A 23,654-nucleotide genomic window follows, 5' to 3' on the forward strand; every position below is an offset into this window, starting at 1 on the left:
TATAATCCAAGTCTTGCCAGTGATGGATAGACAGTGGTGCAAGACTTGGAATATAGAAGGAAGTCCCATTTTTCTGTAACAGACAAGTTGACAAGCAAGCTCAGAGGAGTTAGCAGAAGCTGGACTCATGTTCCCATGTCAGTTCTCAAAGGGTATAGGCCATCTCTGGTGTCAGCAGTAGCAATGGCAGTAAGTGACCTGAACTTTGTTCTCTTTTGGGGGGGCCAAAAGAGAACTCTGTGGGGGGGCTCCACAACAGTGTGGAATCTTAATTCTGACATGTTGTTTCATTTGGTTTTACTTTCTTAATGATGCTGTTCTACATTTTAAATCTTAATGTTGCCCAAAATAGAAATCGTTTCCTTTCTGTGTTTTTTGTTTCTTGCTTAATAAATCCTACTCTGTGGTCATAAAAATATTTACTTGTATTTGCTTCTAAAAACATAGTCTAAATCATCTTTTGACATATAGCCTTTTAACTTGTAAAGAATTATTTTTTTTGAGTGATGTGCAGTAAAGGTCTGATTTTACTTCTTGTATATCAGAAGCAGTTGTCTTAGTATCAAATGCTGAAGAGTTTAATCTGTTCCTATGGTATGCAATGCCACCTCTGTCATATTTGAACTTTCTTTACATTCATGGCCACTGTATTTTGTTCTGTTTGTTTTATTTCATTTGGTCTATTTGTCTATTCCTGCTCCAGTCATATGGGCTTGGGCATTAAAACCCAAGTTTCTGTTCCTGCAAATTTCTCACTGACATCTCAGGGTCATCTCTGATTCTTATTCACTCTAGTTCTCTGTTCTCTCTTTGGTTTTGGTCTCTGTTAAGTCCACTCCCTTTACTGGAAGCTGAGCAGTGCCACTGAAGGGATTTTTATATAGCCTTTCTTGGTGTTTTGAGGGAAGAGTCTTCAGTTTACCTAATCTACCATACTGCCAGAAATAGTAGTCCTATAATCTTTCTCAAAGCAATTTTATTTAACTTTTTATGACTCCTGTTCTTAACTGTGTAAAACTTAACTTTACAGTGAAACTAGCTGGAGTATAAATATTAAGGATATTGTTTAAAGGTTTGTCCCCGCCCCAGAACATTTTCTGCTTTCTCTTATAGATTCCACATGCTTACTTGAGGCTCTCTGGTAGGAAAGCCAGCATGCCAGAATAACACAACCTCTAATCTTTAGCTTTAAATTAAAGCTTGTATTAAGTAGAAATATAAAGTCCCTTGAGCGTGGGCCTCCATAGAGCTTTCTTAAATGACATACACAGAGTACATGAGCAATGTGTTTTTCTTGAATCAAATTAGAATAGTATTTATTCATTTTACTTCAGGGAAGAATTGGAATTAAATTTCTCACAGCAGTAAGTTCAGAAAGGAGCAGATCACAAGGGCTCTGATCCATAGTGAGGAAGAGAGGGATTTTTGTGAGAGGACAAAGCATTGTGATCATGATCACAGATCATGATCATGAGACAGAAAGGCCTGTCTCATCTATGCTCAAACAGATTTAGGTATATCTCCAATAGTGTTGGCTTATGGTCTTGTATGAACCCAGAGCATGAAAGAAGTTAGAACTCCAGGATACATCATTAAATACAGCATCCCTTTTGGATGGCTAAAGTATCTTTCTGTAAAAAGTGAACAAACTTAAGTTTGTGCTCAAAATTTTCATTTGTTTTCATTATTAAACAGATTGTTTATGTCTGAATGTTTTTAATTATCATTATTGATTAGATTATTATGTAATTATTGATATTTAAATTCAGTTATTATTAAGGAAAATAAGCTGAATTGACCAGAATCAAGGCTGGCAGTATGAGTTATACTTCAACTTTTTTCCCAGGGCAGTGCCAGCTAAGCACTCTTTGAATTTTTCATCCATTTCCTGGTTCTGAGTTTCACTGAACAGGCTTTTCCAATCACCAACTTCACCTACAACACACACACAAAAAACAGTAGACTTAGACACCTATTATTTCATCTTGATTTTATCATTTCTCAGTGTAGAGTTTCACTTTGAAATGTGAAATGGACACGTGAAAAAAAATTACACAGTCTTAAAAAACTAATGTAAGTTTTCTTGTAAAGTTAGCAAGATCCACCTGGGCTTCCCCACTGGTGTGGTGTGGTGTGGTAGGTGATGTGCTTCTTCAGTGTCACTAACGGGGCCCTTGACCTCAGTGACTTCCCATCCCCACCCCTCTCCCAACACCTGGGACCAAAATACCACTTTTTTAGAATCATTTTTTTCTCTCTAAAGTCTTTAATACTTTACCCACTGAGAAGATAAATTAATATTTTATAGCAGCTTTTGGTTAAGTCTCCAAGTGCTGAAAATTTTGCAAAAACTTATTATTTTGCCTGAGATTGAGATATGTTTTACTTATGTGCTTTTAAAAGTAAGGAAGTTACTTTTTTCCTTAGACTCTTTTGATGATATGGGTTGAAGTTGTTAAGCTCCTTGTTGCATAGCCGATGAAATGTATATTTATAAAGCAGTTTTAATGGTGTGAGGAAATGCTTACATATATGAAGGGAATAAAAAAACAGGACTCTTTACAAATGTCATCAACTATATGAAACATCACAGAATAAGGCCGGAAGAAGTGAGTCAAAAAGTCGAACCTGCCTCTGGTGGGAAAAATGTGGATGATTTTTAGTAGTTTTTCATATCTTTCTGTACTTTCTGAATTTTCTACATGGAATAATGTAATATTTTAAAATCACTACTTTTAGAATTTTTTCAATTCTGTAGTATTTGATTAACAACATATAGAAAGGTTTTATTTTTCCCCTCTTCTTAAAGCTAATAAAATAAGGCATAAAAATCAGAGTTAAAGTCAGAATGCAAACCAAAGCCAGATTTATATACAATGTTGCATTCACAGTGGATTTTTTAAAGTGAGTCTGCATTTGACAAAGTGTAGTAGAATCAAGTAGACCTACATTTGTATCCTGTTTCACTAATTAGCTTTGTGTGTGCATGGTAAGTTGCTTCAGTGGTATCTGATTCTGTGCAACCCTATTGACTGTAGCCCACCAGGCTCCTCTGTTCGTGGGATACTTCAGGCAAGAATACTGGAGTGGGTTGCCATGCCCTCTTCCAGGGGATCTTCCTGACCCAGGGATTGAATCTGAATCTCTTAGTCTCCTGCATTGGCAGTTGGGTTCTTCACCACTAGCACCACTTAGGAAGCCCAATTAGCTTTGTGACAAAGGGTCAATTAATATCTCTGAGTCTTGATGTCCATATTGTAAAATTAAGGATTTAATATCTTTTTGCTATAAAATTTAAGCCCAGCAAAGGGCCTAACACATGATGCATGCCTAATAAGTGGTAGTTGTTATATGTGCTGCCTCTAAATCACATTATACTTTCATTATATATGCAATAAAAAAGAAAACTGACACCCCTTGGGCTATATTATCATAAATTTGCATAAGAAATTAGAATAGTTTAATGAAATTTAGTAAAATCATCAGTGTCAGAGATAGCTGGTTGCCTATCCAACACTCATTTACTCCTTCTCCTTTATTAATAAAACTTTGATTTTAATTGAGTAATAACACACCCACCTTTTAAAAAAATTACATTTTCCATCCAACAGCACCATGAGAAGTGACCAATGAGATGTAAGCTATTGAGTGAGGCTCCCCACAAAGTTCTACAAAGGGGGCTCGCTCAGCAAATGCATGTGATTCTCTTGCCACTCCCTTTTTATTTGAATAAAACAACCCTTTAACTTTATTATAATTCAGGAGCTCTAGCTGCTCTCCTTTTATCAGCAGGTGGCAAGAGAAAGTTGGGAGGAACTTAGTACTCTAAAGCAGCGTGGAGTTACCAGTTCCAGCTCTGATCTATGTCAGACTTCTTGTTGAGGAAGAGACAAAGAAAATCCTGTCTTCTTCAACATAAAGTTGTTTGAATTGCCTCTTATGTGCAGACGGATGGATGGCTCAGATATGAAGGCGGCTTTACCTTTGCGGAACAGGAACGGGCCCACGGCACCGTGCGTTTCCTGGGACTTTGCTCGCATGGCGTGGAAGGTACTCTGTGCTGAAATAGTTTGAATCTGTTCCCCAGATGGAGAGAATCCGAAGAACTCAGCAATTCGTTTTATTCCAGTGGCCAGATTCTGAAAACAAAATTTTAGAGGATAAACTTCTTTCTGTGGGAATTGTGCCCCAGGCCAAGACAGGCTTCTTAGAATGCATTTTAAGCCTAACTCTCTAATTCAGCTGTCCCTTTCTATCTCTTCAGACTTACTTTGATACTTCAGTATAAATATTTGAAACTTCCCTTTAAGATACTCTGTACTGATTTTACTTTGTAGTTTCAATTTCTGACTTATTGAACTATTCAAGGTATTGATAGGGACAGTAAGCATTTAATAGTAGGGTAGAATCTTATCTAAGATGACATTCATTTTGTTAAAAAGCACCAATCTAAACCAGCTGAGGAAATTAATATATTTGTATGTGCTCATTCAAATTCTCTTTTCTTCTAAATCCTGTTTTAGCTAATATGTAATTCTATCAAGAAAGGCTCATTTTTAGAATCATAAAAGCTAGAATGAGTCTTGGACTATATCACTTAATACCTTTGTAAGCATCATCAACCTTCTCAACAGTATCATTGACCAATGGAGATTTAATCTTCTAGAACAGTTTCTTAAACTGTATTCTACAAAACATTAATGTATTTCAAGGTGCTTATAGATGTTTCATGGGGGGAAAGAGGGTTAAGGGTTGTGGTCAAATAAGTGTGGAAGCTTTGGATTAGTAAAGGTAAGGTTTGGTTTGTTTGTTTGTAGAATCTGTCAATCTTTAATATGCCAGTGTGCAATGTGAATTTCCCAAAGGAGCAGGCTATATGCTACAGCAGTCCGCAAATCAATTTGAACAGGCAGCCTTCTACCAACTGCAGGAAAGAATGATTAACATTTGGGACAATGCTAACATCCCATGAATCACAAGTTTTTTTAGGAACATTCTAGATGAGAAGGGGAAAAGACTACATTAGTATGTTCTTTCATGTTATATATATTTGTACACGCCATAAACAGAAGGGATGAGTTCAATTACACTTTTTTTTTAAAATATAAGAATATCAGGAGAAAGTAGTGTTAAAGACTCAATTCAGTTAGAGAGCATTTGAGTCTCTTCTCCTTTAACGTACTTTCTTCCCTGGAGCTCCAGGACTCTGGTTTCCCTCCTATGTCTTTAGCTACTCCTCAGTCGCCTTTGCCGACTCCTCCCTTTTTATTCAAACTTTTCATGTTGGAGGGCCGCAAGGCTCAGTTCTTGGTCAACATCTCTGTCCATATGCTTACATATTAGATATGTAGTCTCATGGCTTTAAATGTCATCTGTGGGCCAGATTTACATCTGTAGCTCAGAACTCTTTCTGCATTTAAGACTTCAATACCTAACTGCCTACTTGGCCTCTCCATTTGGGTGACTGATAAACATTTTAGCCTTCTGATGTTGAAAACCAGATCCCTGGCTTCCCCACAATCCTGCTTCACCTGCTGCCGTCTCCTACTCACATGGTGACAGCTCAGTCCTCCCAGCTGGTTGGACCAATGACACTGGGGTCTCATTTGACTTCTCTTTTTTCTCACTACTCTTTCCCTCATCCAGTCCAGCAACAAATCCTATTGGTTTTTCCTTCAACATAAGTTCAGAATTCAACCTCTTCTCTTCCCCTCCTTGGCCCCTTCAGGTCTGAGCCACCATCTTCCTTCCGTTGCCTGGACTAGAGCAATAACCTCCTCATGGGTTTCCCTGGATCCTCTTTGCTTCTCTCTAATATATTCTCACACACCAGACAGAATGATCCTGTTAAAAACACATAAATTCCTACCACTCTTCTGCTCGAAATCCTACAATGATTTCCCATTTCATTCAGTGAAAAGCAAAGTATTTCAGTGGTCTGCCACTGCATTTCTCATACTCCACTCCACCCCCTTGCGCCTATCTTCATTGGTTAGTCTCTTCTGGTTCATCCCTCCAACCAAACCACATCTGCTCCTTTCCATTCCTTAACCTTCCAGGAACACTCCTACCTCAGGGCCTTTGCTCCAGTTGGTCTTCTCTGCCTGGAAAGCTCTTACTCTGGTTACCTTCTTGACTCACCCCCTCCCTCATCTCCCTCAGGTCTTTCTTGGTTCATGTCACATGCCTTCCATGAGGTTTCCACTGACCATCCTATTTCATGCTGAGACTTGTCCAGTATCCCAACCCCCCCCAACCTTGGGGATTTCTAGTTTTCCTTAATCAGCTGTGCTGTTTCTTCATTCTCACATATTATATACATTAAAAATTTTTATTGTATTTATTGTTTATCATTCTGTCTCCCCACCTTCTCCAGCTAGAATGTAAGCTTCTCCCATGTAGTGAACTTTAGTCTGTTCACTAATAAATTACAAAGGCCTAAAACAATGCTGAACTCATTAAATATTTGTGAAGAAGCAGTTTTTAAAAACATTATATGGAAAAATTAATTCACAGCCAAAAGCATTTTCAGTTAAACCTCAATAGAGACCTATCGTTTCTGCCATTCCTAATTTGGACTATCTATCACAGATGGGGAAAAAAGGCAGTCACTGTTAGTAAATTCCTAAGAATTATTTTATTTCTAGTAAATAAACAATCTAAACACATATGCATTGTTTTTTTCCCCTAGTACTGTATCACATATATGGAATATTTTTAAAAATTGAGTATACTGTTTGTTCATACGATCAGACATTATGAATAAATGTTCTATGTTGTCATTTATAGTAAATCTTGCTATAGAATACCAATAATCATAATCTCACCTCTCTCAGGTCTTCATATAATATGAACATAACATTTTCATCATCAAGATGTTTGTTCCAATTAATTGCAAAATCAAAATAGCTTCCCCAGGAAACTAAAAATACAGGAAAAAAATAACTTCTTAAGAAATTTTAAATAATTGAGGTTAAAATGATAGAATGAGGATAAAATGGTTAATGTATACCCTAAAATATAAACTATATGTATGTGTATATGATCAAACAAGACTATAAGATTACAAATCCCTGCTCCAAAAGAACTGACATAAATCAGTCCTAATGTCAGATTTTCTCATTTCTTATTTTCAGGAACAGTAGCACAACTAAGCAAATTGTAAAAATGGTTTCACAAGAACTACAAATTTTCATGAACATTTAGGTGAATGAAGTAATTCAGAAATAGTGAATGATACTTGAAAACCAACAGATAAAATGTCAGAAAGAAATGAGACATGTTATCTAGACTAGCACTGTCCAATAACAATGTTGTGCAAGCCAACTTTATAGTTGAAAAACAGATTCACACAGTCACACAAACTTACTTTAAAAAGTTTCCAGCAACTGAATTGATTATCTTAAAATATAAATTTGAATTAAAATTTAAAATTTAGCTCTTCACTTGCACTAGTCACATTTCAAATGATCAATTTCCACATGTGGCTAGTGGCTACCATATTTGACAGTGCAGATCTAGATAGCTGTGTGCCTTTGAGAAACTCCCTAAACCTTTGTACCATAGTTTCCTCATCTGTAAAATGGGGTTGTTGTGAATTTTAAGTGAATTAACACACGTCAAATGCTTAAAACAGTGCCTGATTAATAATACCCACTCAACAAATATTAGCCAATATAAACATTATTAGTAATAATAATAATAATATTGTCATAATTATTATCATGATTTGAGCCAGGCAATTTCTACATGTTTTATTTGTTGTGCAAAATACTGTAAATTTCCTGCCCCAAATATAGTATACTCCCTTCTTTGTTGCAAACCAAACCCTGATTAGTTGGGTCAGCTAGTCAGAGAATCTGTTTCTCACTTTCTGCCTCCCTTAGGGCTCTGGTTGGTCACATGGAGTAGTCCTAGCCAGTGAGACACAAGCAGGGGTCTGCTGGAAGGTTTCTAGAACAATTATTCCTGTCACGATGAGCCTTCTTCGTGATCTGAAGGTGATGCTCAGAGGGACAGTGGACAATTTGAGAGAATGCTGCAAAAAGCACGACAGAGGGGCCCAGGGAACGTCAGAGCTGCTGACCCAACAGTACTGGGCTACTGGGTCAGTTGCTATCTCCAGACTTCTTAGTTAAGTGAGGAAAATAAAACCTGATCTGTTTATGCCACTGTGGTGGGGTTTTCTGCTTTTCTAAATGTTTTATTGATATGCATACATTTCATCTTTCGCTTTTTAAAGCAATCCAGTATGATAGGTACAATTTTATACCCATTTTATTGATGGAGAATTAGAAACCCAGAGGAGCTAAGTAACCACTTTAAGGCTGCATAATAAGTTCTGTGTTACTGACATCTTTTTTTTTTAATTGACATCTTTTAATGTTAGTTTGACCCCAGAGCTAATGCAACCAAGCAAAATACAACACTGTGTTACCTCTCATAGGTCAGGCATTCTTATTTTCTCTTTACAACTAAGGAAATCAAAGTTTAGAGCCTTTCTCTGCCTCTATTTTCTTCTTTGTAAAATGGTGATAATAATAGTATTATCCTCATTTGGTTATTATGAAAATTAAAATAATGTGTGCTAGGAGTAGCATGTAGTGCCTGGCATGTGGTAAGTGCTCAATAAATTGTATTCTATCTAGTGTTAATCACTAAAACATAATAATAAGTGATGAAGCCCAATCCAGGCCTTCTCATTCTACATCCTGTATGTTTGCAGTACATTCAGCTGCCTTTCTCTCTAAGTTGACCATAACAAGTTTACAAGGCAGAAAATCCATCCAAGTTATTAATATCAGTGCCACTTATCATTGTCAGTCAAATGATTAGACTAAAAGGACAGAAAAGCAACAGAGTCCCTAAAATAGATTGTCCCAATGATGATGAGTTTTTCCACCACTGAATGTTCTCTTGTGTTATATCTGAAAGGTTGTTGCTGAACGATTAGACGCGGGATTCTTGGCCTCCGGAGGAGACGAATTCAATCCGGGGCCAGAGACGAGGCTGGATCGCTCAGAGCTTTTGTGTAATAGAGTTTTATTAAAGTATAAAGGAGATAGGGAAAGCTTCTGACATAGGCATCAGAAGGGGGCAAAAGAGTACCCCTTTTGCTAGTGTTAGCAATGGAGTTATATACTCTCCAATGAATCCAAAGAATGTCTGGAGGTTGCAAAGACCTCACCAGACCCACTCCCATATTTACATTTTAAGATAACAGAATTAGCCAGAGACTGTCCTCAGGCAGGATACATTATTGTTATATAATCCTAAGGAATGTAGAGGAAAAAAAGTAAAAAAAGTTTGTCCTTTCTTCCTCCTTGAATATTCCATACTTCTCTCTCCTTGGGGACCCCTAGACTTCTTATCAACCTGCCTAGGAACTGACTCTCTCATATCAATGGAGTATAATGTTTTAGACTTGCCTTAACTGCCTCCATCTGGTCTTAGTGAGTAGTTACTGAACAAGCCAAATCTTCCCTGCCAGTGCTTCATAAGCAACTTCTGTACACTTTCTTTTTCTCTCCTACACCCCAATCCCAAGACTTAATCTTTGCTAAGGACTCAGTACTGTACCCAGTGTCTATTCATACGGGATAGTGTTGCATTGCTGTGCTGATCCCCTTTAAAAGTGGTCCTTTTAGAGGGACCTGGTAGCAACTCTAGGATCATCTGGCATTAATTCTTCCTTCTACTACACTGTAAGCCCTCAACAGAGCCACTACTAAAAAGAGACATTTATTCATCTCCGGCCACTATACCAAGGGAAGTAGAGTTGCTGCCACATACAAGTAACTGAGACCGTTGGCAAGTAATTTAAATTTTTTATAGCTAATAATGCCTTATTCATAGTTGTTATGGTCTTAAATGAGATATGTGTATATAATACCTAGTTTTGTAGCTGGAGCATTTGTAGGCACTTATGAAATTATGGTTATCAGTAACCAGAGGTAAAAACATCAACATGATCTAACAAAACCTTAGGTTGCTTTCTGGCAAACAAGTATCTTAGGTGTGGCAGCTCACTGTCATGGTTTTGTTCTTTTTTGGCTTTTATCATTGTGCTATACAGAGACTTGTGGGAAGTGAATTTGAAATGCTTTCTGTACATGACTATTATAGGCCTTTTTGTCCCATGTCTGTTCTATGGCTGTTTAACATCCATCCTCAACATATGAATTGTCCAAATTATTTTTAAAAACAGTAATATATTGTTTGATGCCCAGAAAGCTTTATTTAAAAGTAACATTGTGGTTCCTGGATCTGCGTTAATTTATTTTTTCTTTCTTTTTAAAATTTATTAATTTTTAAATTGAAGTATAGTTGATTTACAATGCTATATTAGTTTCTGGTGTACAGTGTAGTAAATCAGTTGTATATATATACATAAATATGTAGCCTTTTTTCATATTCTTTTTGTTGTAGGTTGTTATAATATATTGAATGTAGTTCCCTGTTCTATACAGTAGGGCCTTGTTGTTTCTTTCTTTATCCTAAAACACATTTGAATTTTTGTATTTCTGTGATCATCTGTTGAAGTAAGAAAGATTCTTTTACCAACAGCCATACCTTGTCCTTTCATGAACTGTCTGAAGAAGTCATCCCAAGAACCATAGCTTGGAATATCAGGAACATCATTGTGGAAATGGAAAAAAGATACTGCTGTGTCTTTAGGGTTTCGAAATATCACCAGTATCTGGAGAGAGAAAGTTATCTAGGTTTAAGCATTGAACTTTGGAAAACTGAAAGCATGAGCATTGTGTCCTATTATATACTACCTGATTTTGTTGAGGTAGAAAGAAAGAAAGAAATTGAGAAACAGGAAGTGACAGATAAGAAAGCCTGGGGAAAAGGGGGAAAGAAAGAAGAAAAAGAAGATTGATATTGTAACATTGAATTTTTGCTAACAAACTGAGACAGTAAAATGTCATATGTAGACCAGGTAAAAAGGAATGAAGAACAGGCTCACAAGAGCATGGTCTGAAAAGTTAAAGCACCTCAAAATTAAAAATAACAAAACAATGTTAAGGACAACAAAAACAATGTTTAGAGTTTCATGGGAGAGGATCAACGAAGGACAGGTTGGAGGTATGATGCGTGATGTGGAGGAAACAGAACCTCTGAATTTCAGTGTTATGGCTGCCTTCTCTGATGAGGCACAGATTCATTTTTCTGAATGAAAAGTGTGAAATGAATGTTGTAAAGAGCAAACTGAAACCCAAGAAAAACCACTAAATTGCAGACCACTTGGCCACTCCAAGTGGGTTTGGGTTCTCTGGCAGAAAATTTCCCTTTAAAGAACTGAGAATATTACGGAATACATTATTACTGAGCACAGTTAGTGACTTTGAAGGAACTGGAGACAGCATACAAGAGGTGTGGAGGACTGGAAACAGGCAGGTAGCATTTCCCTTTCGGAAAGAGGAAAGTGTGGGGTTTGCAAAGTGCAAAGTGACCTCCATTTTGGAGATGTTTTTGGAGCTGACTAAATAGATGACCTGTGGCCACGTAAAACAGGAAGTAATAACCACCAGGGGGCAACACGGCTTCTCTAAGAAAAAGTCATTTCTAATGGCAGTTTTTTCTTGGACATAGTTCTTAAATTAGTAGATTTGTTGCTTATGAATTCCTCTGCAAATGGAAGAAGGCATGACGGCAGCAGAAACATTTAAGCACATAAAACTGATGCAAAGGAGGCTGAAAAACTAACGTAAAACTGCCCAGAGATTTTTAATAAAACTATCCTGACTAGACCATCATCAACATTTTAATGAGCATTTCAGGTTAAGATATAGAAGCTTCATTTATCAAATTTGTAGATGGCATGAAAGTGAGAGGGAGTCTGGATTTCAGAACAGCTCATCAATCTAAAGACGTGAACTGACGGTAGTAGGATACAACTGAATAGAGATGAATGTGCTCCTCTATGTCTTTGTTTGGGGGCAGAGATCTAAAACTCTGCCCCCAATCCAAATACAGCAGATTCTTGTCACTTGAGGGTCTTATATTTGGGGCTCTGATTACCACTCAGGAATCTCTCTGGCTCATAGCAATTTATAATTTTGCAAAGCCATAAGTTAGCATGGTGAAGGCCAGCAGGCTGGAGTGTATGGATAAAATCTCAGTATCAACTTCTTACCTTAACTGTCGTTCATCTCTTGCCCTGCTTTCTTGTGAAAGTAAAGCTTTGTTCAAAAGGCTGCTTGCTCCAAATCCAAGTGCTCTATACATTACTTTAGCTCTGTGTCTTAGGGAATAATTAAGGGGGGGAAAAAGAATCACTGAGGTGATTCTACTGAACTGCATTAAATTGGGAAAATTATGGATTAAAGTGGTATTTCCAATTTGGGAGAGTCTCAGTATAAAGAAAAACTGTTTTACAGAGCCATCCACACCTAGCAGAGGGGACAGAGGAGTCCCTTGTAATGGGAGACGTGAGCAGTCCAGATAGCCGCTTGGTGGAATTCAAATACCTAACGGGGTTAGGGGCGTCCCTGGTGGCTCAGTCGGTAAAGGATCCGTCTGCAATACAGAAGACCCGGGTTTGATCCCTGGGTTGGGAAGATCCCCCAGAGAAGGAAATAGCAACCCACTCCAGTATTCCTGCCTGGAAAATCCCGTGGACAGTGGAGCCTGGTGGGCTACTTTATGTATATGTTTTATATCCTGGCTGAAAATACATTTCATTTGAATGCAACTATAGCCAATATATCTGAAGAAAAACAACAACAAAAGAAACACCAGACTGCACACTTTATTCATTAAAATTCTCTGATGAGTAGCAAACTCATCCTATACCTCAGAAAGCCAATATCTATACATGAAGAACTTCACATTATAATACCAGTGGAGGGGACACTCACCTTGGCTTTGTTCTTGAAGATGGACCCCGGTAATTTGTCATAATGGAGATGAGTTGCCAAAATCCTTGGTGATGGAAGCTGTTTCATTCTCTTAAAAATATAAACAATAAGGTGAAAGCTTATATGTTTGTGTGTGTGTGTGTAGGGAATCACTCCTAGGTTTAGTACCTGAAGAGTAGTTTCAGTCATTACTATTACTGTGTCTATTCCTCTTCCACATTCTCCTCTTGATTTTATTTATTTCTGTTTTCTTTGTGGGGGATGAGGAATGGGGAATAACAAATAAATATGCAATTTAAAACTTCCTTTCGAACTTCCTTCTTCCGTCCTGCTTTCCATTGCCCAGTCTTTTTTTTTTTTTTGTCATTTTTTTTTAAGAAAAATTTATGTTTTCCCACAGCCATCCCAAAATCATTTTCTTCAAGACAGCTCAAAATCTGCAATTCCCTCTCTCACTTAATGTGGATCTTTTCTACATTCAGTCATGAACAGAAATGTTCAAGTCTTCTATAGGTCCTCCAAATTCATTTTTAACATCTAGATCTTTTTTTTCTTAAACCAGTAAAACTCCATGCAGTCAAATATCCTAACAGAACCTGAAAGTGCAGAGTCACTTAAATATCTGAGAAATATCTTATGAGAGAAATTCTTGTCAATATAAGGACTCTGTGATTGATTCTTTTTGATTTTGTAATCCACTTCGACTGGTAATTTACAAAATGAAGCTCCAGTTTAATCAGACAGGGTGAAGGCTTTTATCTCAAAATCAGACCTTTAGTGTATGTTCTGTGGTGGGCTAATGCTTTCAGTGTTTTTTTCCATGCTGGTCATCATTTCAAGCAATGAAATTATATTTAGACATTTATAGCCAATGGTTCTGTGAAAAATTAACTAGAGATCTCAACTGAAGCAAGGGAGCAAAAACTGACGTAAAATTTTTAAAAATCAACGCTGTGGGCCCAAGTGACGATTAGTAGTCCTTGTTCTTGATTCCAGTTTTGGAGGTACTTTTACTTCATTCACAATAATCCTCTCAGGTAGATATTGTAACCCCCATTTTAAGGATTAACGAGAGACTTTGAGGTTTTAAGTCCTTTGTGCAAAATCACACAGATGGTAGTTTTCAGATTAGGTGATAGAGTGCCATTTCCACCAAACTGCATGGCCAAAAATCTCTTTAAGACATGTGAGAAATGGCAAAGTTCCTTAAAAGGATTAGAAAAAATATCCAGGGGGAAAATGGAGGTTAATTGTAACAAAGCTAGGTAAGTGTATAATTATATGTTCATGAAAACGCATGATATAGCCAACTGTAAGCAGTGTAAAGTCGAAATATAGATATATCTTAAGAAAAAATATATTTTTTAGGAAAATTTTCTGTATAAAGTGAATAGCCATTAAATGAAGCTTATCTTTCCACTTATTTCCATTTTAAAATAAAAGGCACATTACTTAGAAAACTATTTCTGTATATGAAAAGTGAAAGTCACTCAGTCGTGTCCGACTCTTCCATGGACTCCATGGAATTCTCCAGGCCAGAATACTCGAGTGGGTAACCTTTCCCTTCTCCAGGGGATCTTCCCAACCCAGGGATTGAACCCACGTCTCCCGCATTGCAGGTGGATTCTTTACCAGCTGAGCCACAAGGGACAATTAAAATGCAAAAAGTGCTTTTAAAAATACCCAAAGAGAAAAATAGACATTTCTGATAAATCATAAACATCAAAAGACTTCAAAACCGAAATCCCTGAACACCTCATTTACAGTATATTTTTCTATTACTTCGGCCCAGTCCATGGAAATAAGTTTCCTTCCAACTGGGATCCAACTTTTAAGTTTGTATTTGTCATCCTGGCAAGTGTCTCCATCTCTTTTCAGAAATTTTCTGAACTCCCAAGTGACTTTATTTTTAGTAACTGTGTTCTGTCTGCCTGTTGGGAGTTTTGTTGGTGAGCACTTCTGGTAAGTTTTGCTGGGAATGCAGTTTCCAGTTGGATACAGTCTTCCCTTTCCACATGTGTTTCTGGTGTGTCTAAGTCTGGATGGTCCTCCTCTCCCCTGTTCTGTCCAAGCACCAAAATCTTGAGGCAAATCCTTCCTCCCCCTTTTTCTTGTCCTTCCTGGCAGGGAGAACAACATCCTGCCTCATATCCAGGCCCTAGTTAGTTACATTGATAAGGTGAGTAATAACATGGGATAAGATAATAACAGGTAGGATGACTTGTTACTTATCTTCACACACACACACTAATGACTTAATCATTTGTAAATAGTGATAAGGTGATTCTGTAGTAAAATGAAATAATTACTGAAAAGTGCTTGGATTATATGATAAGCACACAATGAATTATTTAGTGTTGTATTTTCTGAACTCAAAACTAAAAAAATCCCTCAATTCTACTTTCTAGAATAAGTTGCTCTAAGTTTCATGGCTCTTTTGTACCAACCTGATATTTTTCTGGGTCCCCACATTCAAGAACTGGGAATTCTGGGTATTCATACTTTTGTTTAGAATCAGCAAACATTAATTCACTAATGATGTGGAGAATCCAGTTAGAACCTATAAGAAAAATCAGAGAATTGAAGCTCATTAAGGAGTCTTGATATAATAAAAGCATGTTAATTAAACATACATATCATAAAAATTAAAATCTACAATGAGAGAATTCCCTGGCAGTCCAGTGGTTAGGACTCTGTGCTTCTCCTTGAGGGGGCCCAGGTTTGATCGGCTCAGATGGTAAAGCGTCTGCCTACAATGCGGGAGACTTGGGTTTGATCCCTTGGTCAGGAAGATCCCCTGGAGAAGGAAATGGCAACCCACTCCAGTATTCTTGCCTGGAAAATCCCATGGACTGAGGAGCCTGGTAGGCTATAGTCCATGGGGTCGCAAAGAGTCAGGCACAACTGAGTGACTTCACTTTCACTACTTTCTTTCTGGGAACCAAGATCCTGCAGACCATGTTACAGCCTAAAAAAAAGAAAAAAAGGAAAAGAAAACCTACAACAATTCCCTGATATGTACAACTGGTTCTTCTGCATTGAAAATAACCTGGGCTGTGGAAAGAAGCAGAGCTTTATGGAAAAGAGCATTTACTTACTTCAGTATAAAAATCAGATTATCTTGTTTCTTAAATTTCTCCTTTAACAAGAGGCAGTTGCTTTTTTACAGAACAATGTTATACTATAGAAATGGCTGTTTATTGTGTATCATATATTTTACCTTAATGAATATTTTCTACAGAAATGTGTAATTTTGATTTTTATAAAAATACAGCATCAATTAAAAAGAAAATATGAAATGGAGGTGGCTCTAACAAACAGAGATGGAATAACAGTTAAAAATGATCAAAAGTAGGACTTTCTGTGGTCTAGTGGTTGAGATTCCACGCTTTCACTGTGGGGGTGCAGGTATTATCCCTGGTCAGGGAACTAAGATCCTACATGCCAACTGGTGTGGCCAAAAATAAAAAAAAAAATCAAAAGTAGATGGTATAAAATAGAGTAATTTAGTTTCTTAACATCTTATCCTCCACTGATGAAGGACCACTATAAAACTGGCTTGAGAAACAGGAGGATTGGTGTTTGATCCTGAAAAATAACCTAGTACATGGAAGGCATAGATGTTTATAGACAAGCCCATGCTTGTCTTCAGTCACAAATTGGGATGAACATCTTGGCTATTATGAGTACTCCATGGGAGCTGGGCCCTGTTTCTGTTTGCTTGCCCCACCATACGGCTCCTTCTACACTCATCATCTGTCCTGTTCTTTTCACACAGACCTCCTCCCTCAGACACTGTAGCATGTGTGCTCAGTAGTTTCAGTCGGACTCTTTATGACCCCATGGACTGTAGTCCACCAGGCAAGAACACTGGAGTGGATTGCCATGCCCTCCTCCAGGGGATCTTTCCAACCTAGGGATTGAAACTGAGTCTCCTGCATCACAGGCGGATTCTTTAACACTGGGCCACCAGGGAAGCCCTCAGACACTGGGGTTTCTAAATCTACCAGTTCTAGTTACGGATTTTACAGGCTCTGCTCTGATCTACCGTAGCTACCCTCCTCTCATTTTCTGGCTTCACGTAGAGAGGAGATGACCTGCCCTCCTCCCACCTTCTCCTTGCACCTTCCCCACCTACTCACTCTGAAAAAGTGCCCTTGTAGAAAAGTTTTGTTAGTTACCACACTTTGGATAAGATGCTAGAACTATGTCATCGCTTCTGGCTTCAAAGGCGTCCAGGGCTTTGAAAGTCTCTGAGGTGCACATGGTGACTGGGTAAGGAATCCCCTGATAGGTGAAAAACAAGTGAGATAGTACAGTTTCTTTTGATTTTTCCAAAGCTTCATCAATGTAGTCAATAAATTTGGAATTAGCAGTCATTCTGGCTCCCTGCTGAAGAACCTGCTCTGTGGTTGTCTGGGGCAGTGGCAGCTTTTAATGGGGGTTTTCAGGAGGTGGAATAAAGGGCTCCTCCCATTCACATGAGAAAGAAATACTTAATTCTCACCCACCTCCACCCCTGGCTTTTTGCATACCCACCTCTGACAAAAGGCACACCGCAGGTGCAAAATGGGCTGAGGATCAGGGAATATTACCCAATAGGTGGATTATATTACCAGTATAGGCAACCCTCCCAAGGAAAGAGTAGATTTTCTTAATAGACAATAATAGATATTAAATGTCTAACACATAGTTATTTAATTCAATCAGGTATAGTTTTAATATTAGCAAAAAAGCAATTTATGTAGGAAACCTCTCTTCTTGGTTGATAATTTTACACATGCATCCTCCATGGGGTGAAGTGAAGTGAACGTGAAAGTTGCTCAGTCGTGTCCCACTCTCCATGGAATTCTCCAGACCAGAATTCTGGAGCGGGTAGCCTTTCCCTTCTCCAAGGGATCTTCCCAATCCAGAGATCGAACCCAGGTCTCCTGCATTGCAGGTGGATTCTTTACCAGCTGAACCACAAGGGAAGCCTAAGAATACTGGTAGCCTATCCCTTCTCCAGTGGATCTTCCCAGCCCAGGAATCCAACCGGGGTCTTCTGCATTGCAACTGGATTCTTTATCAACTGAGCTATCAGGGAAGCCCCCATGGTGTGATGCAGGGTGTAAAATTTTTCCCTTTTTCCTTTCTACGTTCTGTGCCTGGTCTAATAATTAAATTGATATAAGACCAATCAACAGGAGAAGAAACAAACAAAATTACATACTTAATGGGTGTTCCATCACACAGATTCAAAAAGCCATCAGGTAATCGAAGTTTAAATAACATCCTGTTTATTAACAGGGGTTTAGGAAAGCAATAGGAGGAGGAAAGCCACTCACAGGAAGGCAGAGGAGATGTTTGGAAAACTAGGGTTGCCCTGTTCTGCAGATGAGCTTGTTGGATAAAAATATATCCCTGGTAATAGGTATCTTCCTGATACAGCCCTTCTTTCCAATGTAAATTTAGGTAATTAAAGGGGGAGGTAAAGAGCTCTTCCTTAATTGGCTGGGTTTTTTAATTGCCTTTAGTTCAATATTAAATTGATGTAAGACTGGTCAACAGGAGAAAAAATGAACAAAATTACGTACTTACTGGGTGTTCCATTATAATACGCAGATTCAAAAGGCCATCAGGTAATTGAAGACTGCCCTGGTGGTTCAGACAGTAAAGCGTCTGCCTACAATGCAGGAGACCCGGGTTCAATCCCTGGGTCGGGAAGATCTCCTGGAGAAGGAAAGGGCAACCCTCTCCAGTATTCATGCCTGGAAAATCCCATGGACGGAGGAACCTGGTAGACTACAGTCCATGGGGTTGAAAAGAGTCGGACACGACTGAGCGATTTCACTTCAGATCAAAATTATCCTCATGCCAACGTGGCATGTAAGATGGCAAAACCTGGTTTCCTTCAGTGACAAGGAAGTGATGGAATTGCCCAGTAAGTTAGTGGGGTGGAAAGAGGCACCCAACTCGTATTTGTCATTTCCTGCCAGTAGACTTAGAAGACTGCAGACCTGAGTTTGAATCTCAGCTCTACCACTTATTTGTGTTTGTTTACTTTGTTTTATTGAAGTATTGTTGATTTACAGTGTTGTGTTAGTTTCAAGTATACAACAAAGTGATTTAGTTCTTTTTTCAGATTCTTGTCCATTATAGGTTATTACAAGATACTGAAAATAGTTCTCTGTGCTATACAGGGTCCTTGTTCACTTTGTGTATAGTGGTGTATATATACTAATCCCAAACTCTTAATTTATCCCTCTCTCCTCCCCCTTTCCCTTTGGTAACCATAAGTTTTTTTTTTTAATTAATTTATTTATTTAACTGTGCTGGTCTTAGCTGTGGCATGTGAGATCTAGTTTCCTGACCAGGGATCCAACCGGCTCCCCCTGCATTTGGAGTGACAAGTCTTAGCCACCAGACCACCAGGGAAGTCCCCCTAAGTTTGTTTTTCTATATCTGTGAGTTCCTTTCTGTTTTTTAAATAAGTTCATTTGTACCATGTTTTTAGATTCCACATACACGTGATATCATGTGATATTTGTCTTTGATTTGCTTCACTTAATATGATAATCTCTAGGTCCATCAGTGTTGCTGCAGTTAGCAATAGCTCATTCTTTTATGGATGAGTAGTATTCCATGATATATATACCACATCTTCTTCATCCATTCACCTGTCAATAGACACTTAGTTTGCTTCCACATCTTGGCTATTGTACGTAGTCCTACTATGAACTTTGGGGTGCACTTATCTTTTCAAATTAGAGTTTTCCTTCTTTCCAGTTATATGCCCAGGAGTGAGATGGCTGGATCGCGTGGAAACTATTTCTGTTTCTTTAAGGAAACTCCATTCTCTTCTCTAGTTGCTGCACCCTTCTCACCCACAGGGTAGGAGGGTTTCCTTTTCCCCACACCCTCTCCAGCATTTGTATTTGTGCACCTTTTGATGATGATTAGTTGTGCTATTTTGAACTCATAATATACCTTCAGAGGTATATATAAAAGAGGGATAATAACAGCTGACCTATTTGACAACAGATACGTATGATTCCTAGAAGGGAGATGCTTTGTCAAGGGAAGCATACAATATAATGGTGTCTCCCATCCTCTAAGTTCTTGTCCTGCTGGTTCAAGGTCCTTGAAGTGAGATGCTCACTCTCTGTGACATAGTTTTTCCCCAGCAACACTCTCTTCTTTTTCCTTTGATTGAATTGGACTATTATCCCCACCTCCTTTGCAGCTTGGTGTGGCCCTGGGGCTCATGGGAGCTGAGTGGAAGAAGTGTGTACAAACTTTTGTTCAGGACCTGCAACTCAGAAAGTTGATTGTTCTCTAATTTTTCTCTCTCCCCTTTCCTACACCTGGAGGACAGACATGATGCTGGTAAGCCAGACTTGCTAATTCAGAAAAAAACAGCCCTCTAGGGGATGGTAGACCAACGAGATACAGGAACTGAACATGTGGTGGATCACCATCCCATCACCCACCCTACATAAAACCAATTTCATGTGTGCAAGAATACAATTGCCTCAATGATGTAAAGTAATTAGCCTCCAACTAATAAAAATAAATGGAAAAAAAAAAAAGAATACAATTGCCTATCTTGTGGCAGCCACTGGATTTTTGTAGTCTCTTTGTCTCAGCAGTTTAGCATACATCTTGTCTAGTATACTTTCTGGGTCAAAATGTATTCTCATTGGTTTCTTCTTAAGTCGACTTTCTATAAACATCTAGTGAGCTTTTTTTTTCTTCTTTCTCACATTCTCTTCTCCAAATCTTTCTCCCTACTCTTTCTCCATTTTTTTTTTCCTGTAGCCCTATGAACATAATTTTTTAAAAACCATATTTGCCTTTCTCTAAACTCATGCTAACCCTGAAGTTAACTCCTAGTTGTGCATCATTACCTAGCTGCTACAGTCAATATCAATATATGAATTAAAATAATACCCAACATTCTTGATTACCTGTATGTAGCTGACATCCTGCCAAGCTGGTAACATTACATGGATGATTTTGTTGTAGGAACGGGGGCCCCTTCCAGGGCCCAAAACTGGGCTCTTGTCTAACATTCAAAAATGAATTGTCCGAGGAGACACATGTGCTGACAAAGCAAGAGATTTTACTGGGAAAGGGCACCCGGGTGGAGAGCAGGAGGGTAAGGGAACCAGGAGACCTGCTCTGCCGCAGTTCTTGGGTGTTATGGTGATGGGATTAGTTTCCGGGTGGTCTTTGGCCAATCATTCTAATTCAGAGTCTTTCCTGGTGGCGCACGCATCGCTCAGCCAAGATGGATGCTAGCGAGAGGGATTGTGGGAAGTGGACGGACACGCGGTGTCTCCTTTTGACCTTTTCTGAACTCTTCCGGTTGGTGGTGGCTTATTAGTTCCGTATTCCTTACCAGGATCTCCTGTCATAAAACAACTCATGGGAATGGTTACTACGGTGCCTGGCTGGGGTGGACGGTTTCAGTCAGTGTGCTTCCCCTAACAATTTCATGTAGCTTCACTAAATAGCCCTATGAAATCAGTGTTAACTGTTGTTACCATTTTGCAGGTGGGTTAATTGGAGTTTTACAGGAGGGAAGTAGTCAGACATTTGAGGAGCTGGGACAGGAATGTAGGCAGTGCAGCTGAATCCGCTGGCAGACAGATGGTTATAGCAAGATCTCTGTTAGAGGGCCCAGTGTAATTGTCTGTACCAACGCAAATTTCCCGTGCTGCCTTACCTGCTATGAGAAACAAGGCCCCGGAACTTTTCACTGAAAAAAAAACTTACCTCCTAAGGAGACAGATTTTTATGACCACAAGGGAAATAAATTCCCTGGATTCTAGAACATTATATTCAATAACAGCATTTGGGGATAAATACAGTATTAAATGTATCCATTGATTGTGAGATGCATTCCAATTTCAGAATTGGATGTACATCATAGGGTTGAGGAAGTTATACCGGTCAACAGAAAGTGTCTCAGTGAGGCAGCTGGTGGATGTGGGAGAGGAAGTTTTCATCTCTTTTTTTACCAAAGGGAAAGAATTGACCCAAGAGGCTTCAGAGTTAAGAATGAGTAGCTAGATTTCATTATATTTGTGATTTTTTTTTAAGTTTGTAAAATTAAATTATTTGAGTCTTGCTATTTTTCTATTTCTTCTTAAAATTGTTATTTTATTTATTTATTCATCTTTATTTTTATTTTTGAACGTGCCGGGCTTTCGCTGTGCTCGGACTTTCTCAGGCTGCGGAGAGCGGGGGCTCCCCTCTAGTTGCGGTGCACGGGCTTCTCATTGCAGTGGCTTCTCTCGTGGGGCGCAGGCCCGAGAGCATGGCTCAGTAGTTGTGGCGTACAGGCTTCATTGCTCCATGGCACATGGGACCCTCCTGGACTAGGATCCTCTCGGACTAGGGATTGAACGCATGCCCCCTGAGCTGACAGGTGGATTTCTATCCACTGCACCACCAGGGAAGTCCTGTTTTTCTGTTTCCATACAGCACTACCCCTTGAAGGTCTTATTACCTTACATAATAATAGGACGTTATTCAGTGTAGGTGGGAACGTTGTGTATTTCAGAATCTCCCTCCCTAAAAAAAGAAAAGGTGTAAGACTGGACTCATTGCCAAGTGGCTTAGTGGGATTATCTCTTACATTGTGAAGAGTTTTTTTTTTCCCTAGGGAAGGTAGAATTTAAGACATTAATTCAAACAGTGACATTAAAAAAAAGTGACTGGATCCTGTTCTGATACTAATGCCTGTGATTAGGAAGATTTAGGAGCTGTCTGGAATTGGTAATGTGAGGTCTGATTTTTGTTAGTCCCCCTAAGCTCAGGGCCACCTGTCAACCTTACATGACTCTTAATTGTCTGGCATGCATGATTGCAGAATAACCGGGATTAGGTGATGCATTTGCAGGTGGACCTCTGGTTCTGCAAAATCCCAGCTTCCTGTTCAGCTCCTGGATCCATCCAGGCCTGAAGCAAGTGGTGCTGGACCTCTCAGATGGTACTGGCTCTTGCCTCTGCTGGGTCTGGGAGGTTTATATGAAGCTCCTTTCCTTCAGTTTAAAAAGACTGGTCCCTCTTACCTTCTTTTCCTTTAATTTTTTTCCCCAGGCTATGAATTTACACACACACAGACACTCCCACCCACCCAGAGTACAGGTGACTTTTTTTAAAGTCTAAGGTGATTGAAATCAAGACTGATGAGCAAAGCAGCGATTAGATAGCAGAGGGCTCCCATGTGTCGATTGACCCAAGGCTGGGTCAATTGGTAGAAACAGGTAAACTAGTGAAGAGGAACTAAAAAGCCTCTTGATGAAAGTGAAAGAGGAGAGTGAAAAAGTTGGCTTAAAGCTTAACATTCAGAAAACTAAGATCATGGCATTTGGTCCCATCACTTCATGGCAAATAGATGGGGAGACAGTGGAAACAGTGTCAGACTTTATTGTTTGGGGCTCCAAAATCACTGCAGATGGTGACTGCAGCCATGAAATTAAAAGACGCTTACTTCTTGGAAGGAAAGTTATGACCAACCTAGACAGCATATTAAAAAGCAGAGACATTACTTTGCCAACAAAGGTCCATCTGGTCAAGGCTATGGTTTTTCCAGTGGTCATGTATGGATGTGAGAGTTGGACTGTGAAGAAAGCTGAGCACGGAAGAATTGATGCTTTTGAACTATGGTGTTGGAGAAGACTCTTGAGAGTCCCTTGGACTGCAAGGAGATCCAACCAGTCCATCCTAAAGGACATCAGTCCTGGGTGTTCATTGGAAGGACTGATGCTGAAGCTGAAACTCCAATACTTTGGCCAC

General features: G+C 38.9%; 2 protein-coding genes across 3 annotated transcripts in view; one reads left to right on the top strand and one right to left on the bottom strand.

Moving 5' to 3' along the window:
• CEBPZOS (CEBPZ opposite strand) overlaps positions 1 to 23,654 on the top strand; it is a 36,271-nt gene that overhangs the window by 2,480 nt on the left and 10,137 nt on the right. The gene's annotated exons all lie outside the window — the stretch shown is intronic.
• SULT6B1 (sulfotransferase family 6B member 1) lies at positions 989 to 21,187 on the bottom strand. Of its 2 annotated transcripts, none has more exons than XM_020890030.2 (8): positions 20,816 to 21,187; positions 17,051 to 17,153; positions 15,314 to 15,426; positions 12,867 to 12,956; positions 10,573 to 10,699; positions 6,828 to 6,922; positions 3,983 to 4,139; positions 989 to 1,935 (listed from the first exon to the last, which is right to left on the bottom strand). In XM_020890030.2, exons 1-8 carry the CDS (start codon positions 20,918 to 20,920, stop codon positions 1,805 to 1,807), a joined length of 921 nt encoding a protein of 306 aa, XP_020745689.2. In that variant the 5' UTR covers positions 20,921 to 21,187; the 3' UTR covers positions 989 to 1,804. The 2 variants fall into 2 exon arrangements, with proteins under 2 accessions (XP_020745689.2, XP_020745688.2); XM_020890029.2 differs by having other exon boundaries at positions 990 to 1,935; positions 17,048 to 17,153.

The sequence above is a fragment of the Odocoileus virginianus genome, chromosome 2 (assembly GCF_023699985.2).
Source record: "Odocoileus virginianus isolate 20LAN1187 ecotype Illinois chromosome 2, Ovbor_1.2, whole genome shotgun sequence".
NCBI classification, from domain to species: Eukaryota; Metazoa; Chordata; class Mammalia; order Artiodactyla; family Cervidae; genus Odocoileus; species Odocoileus virginianus.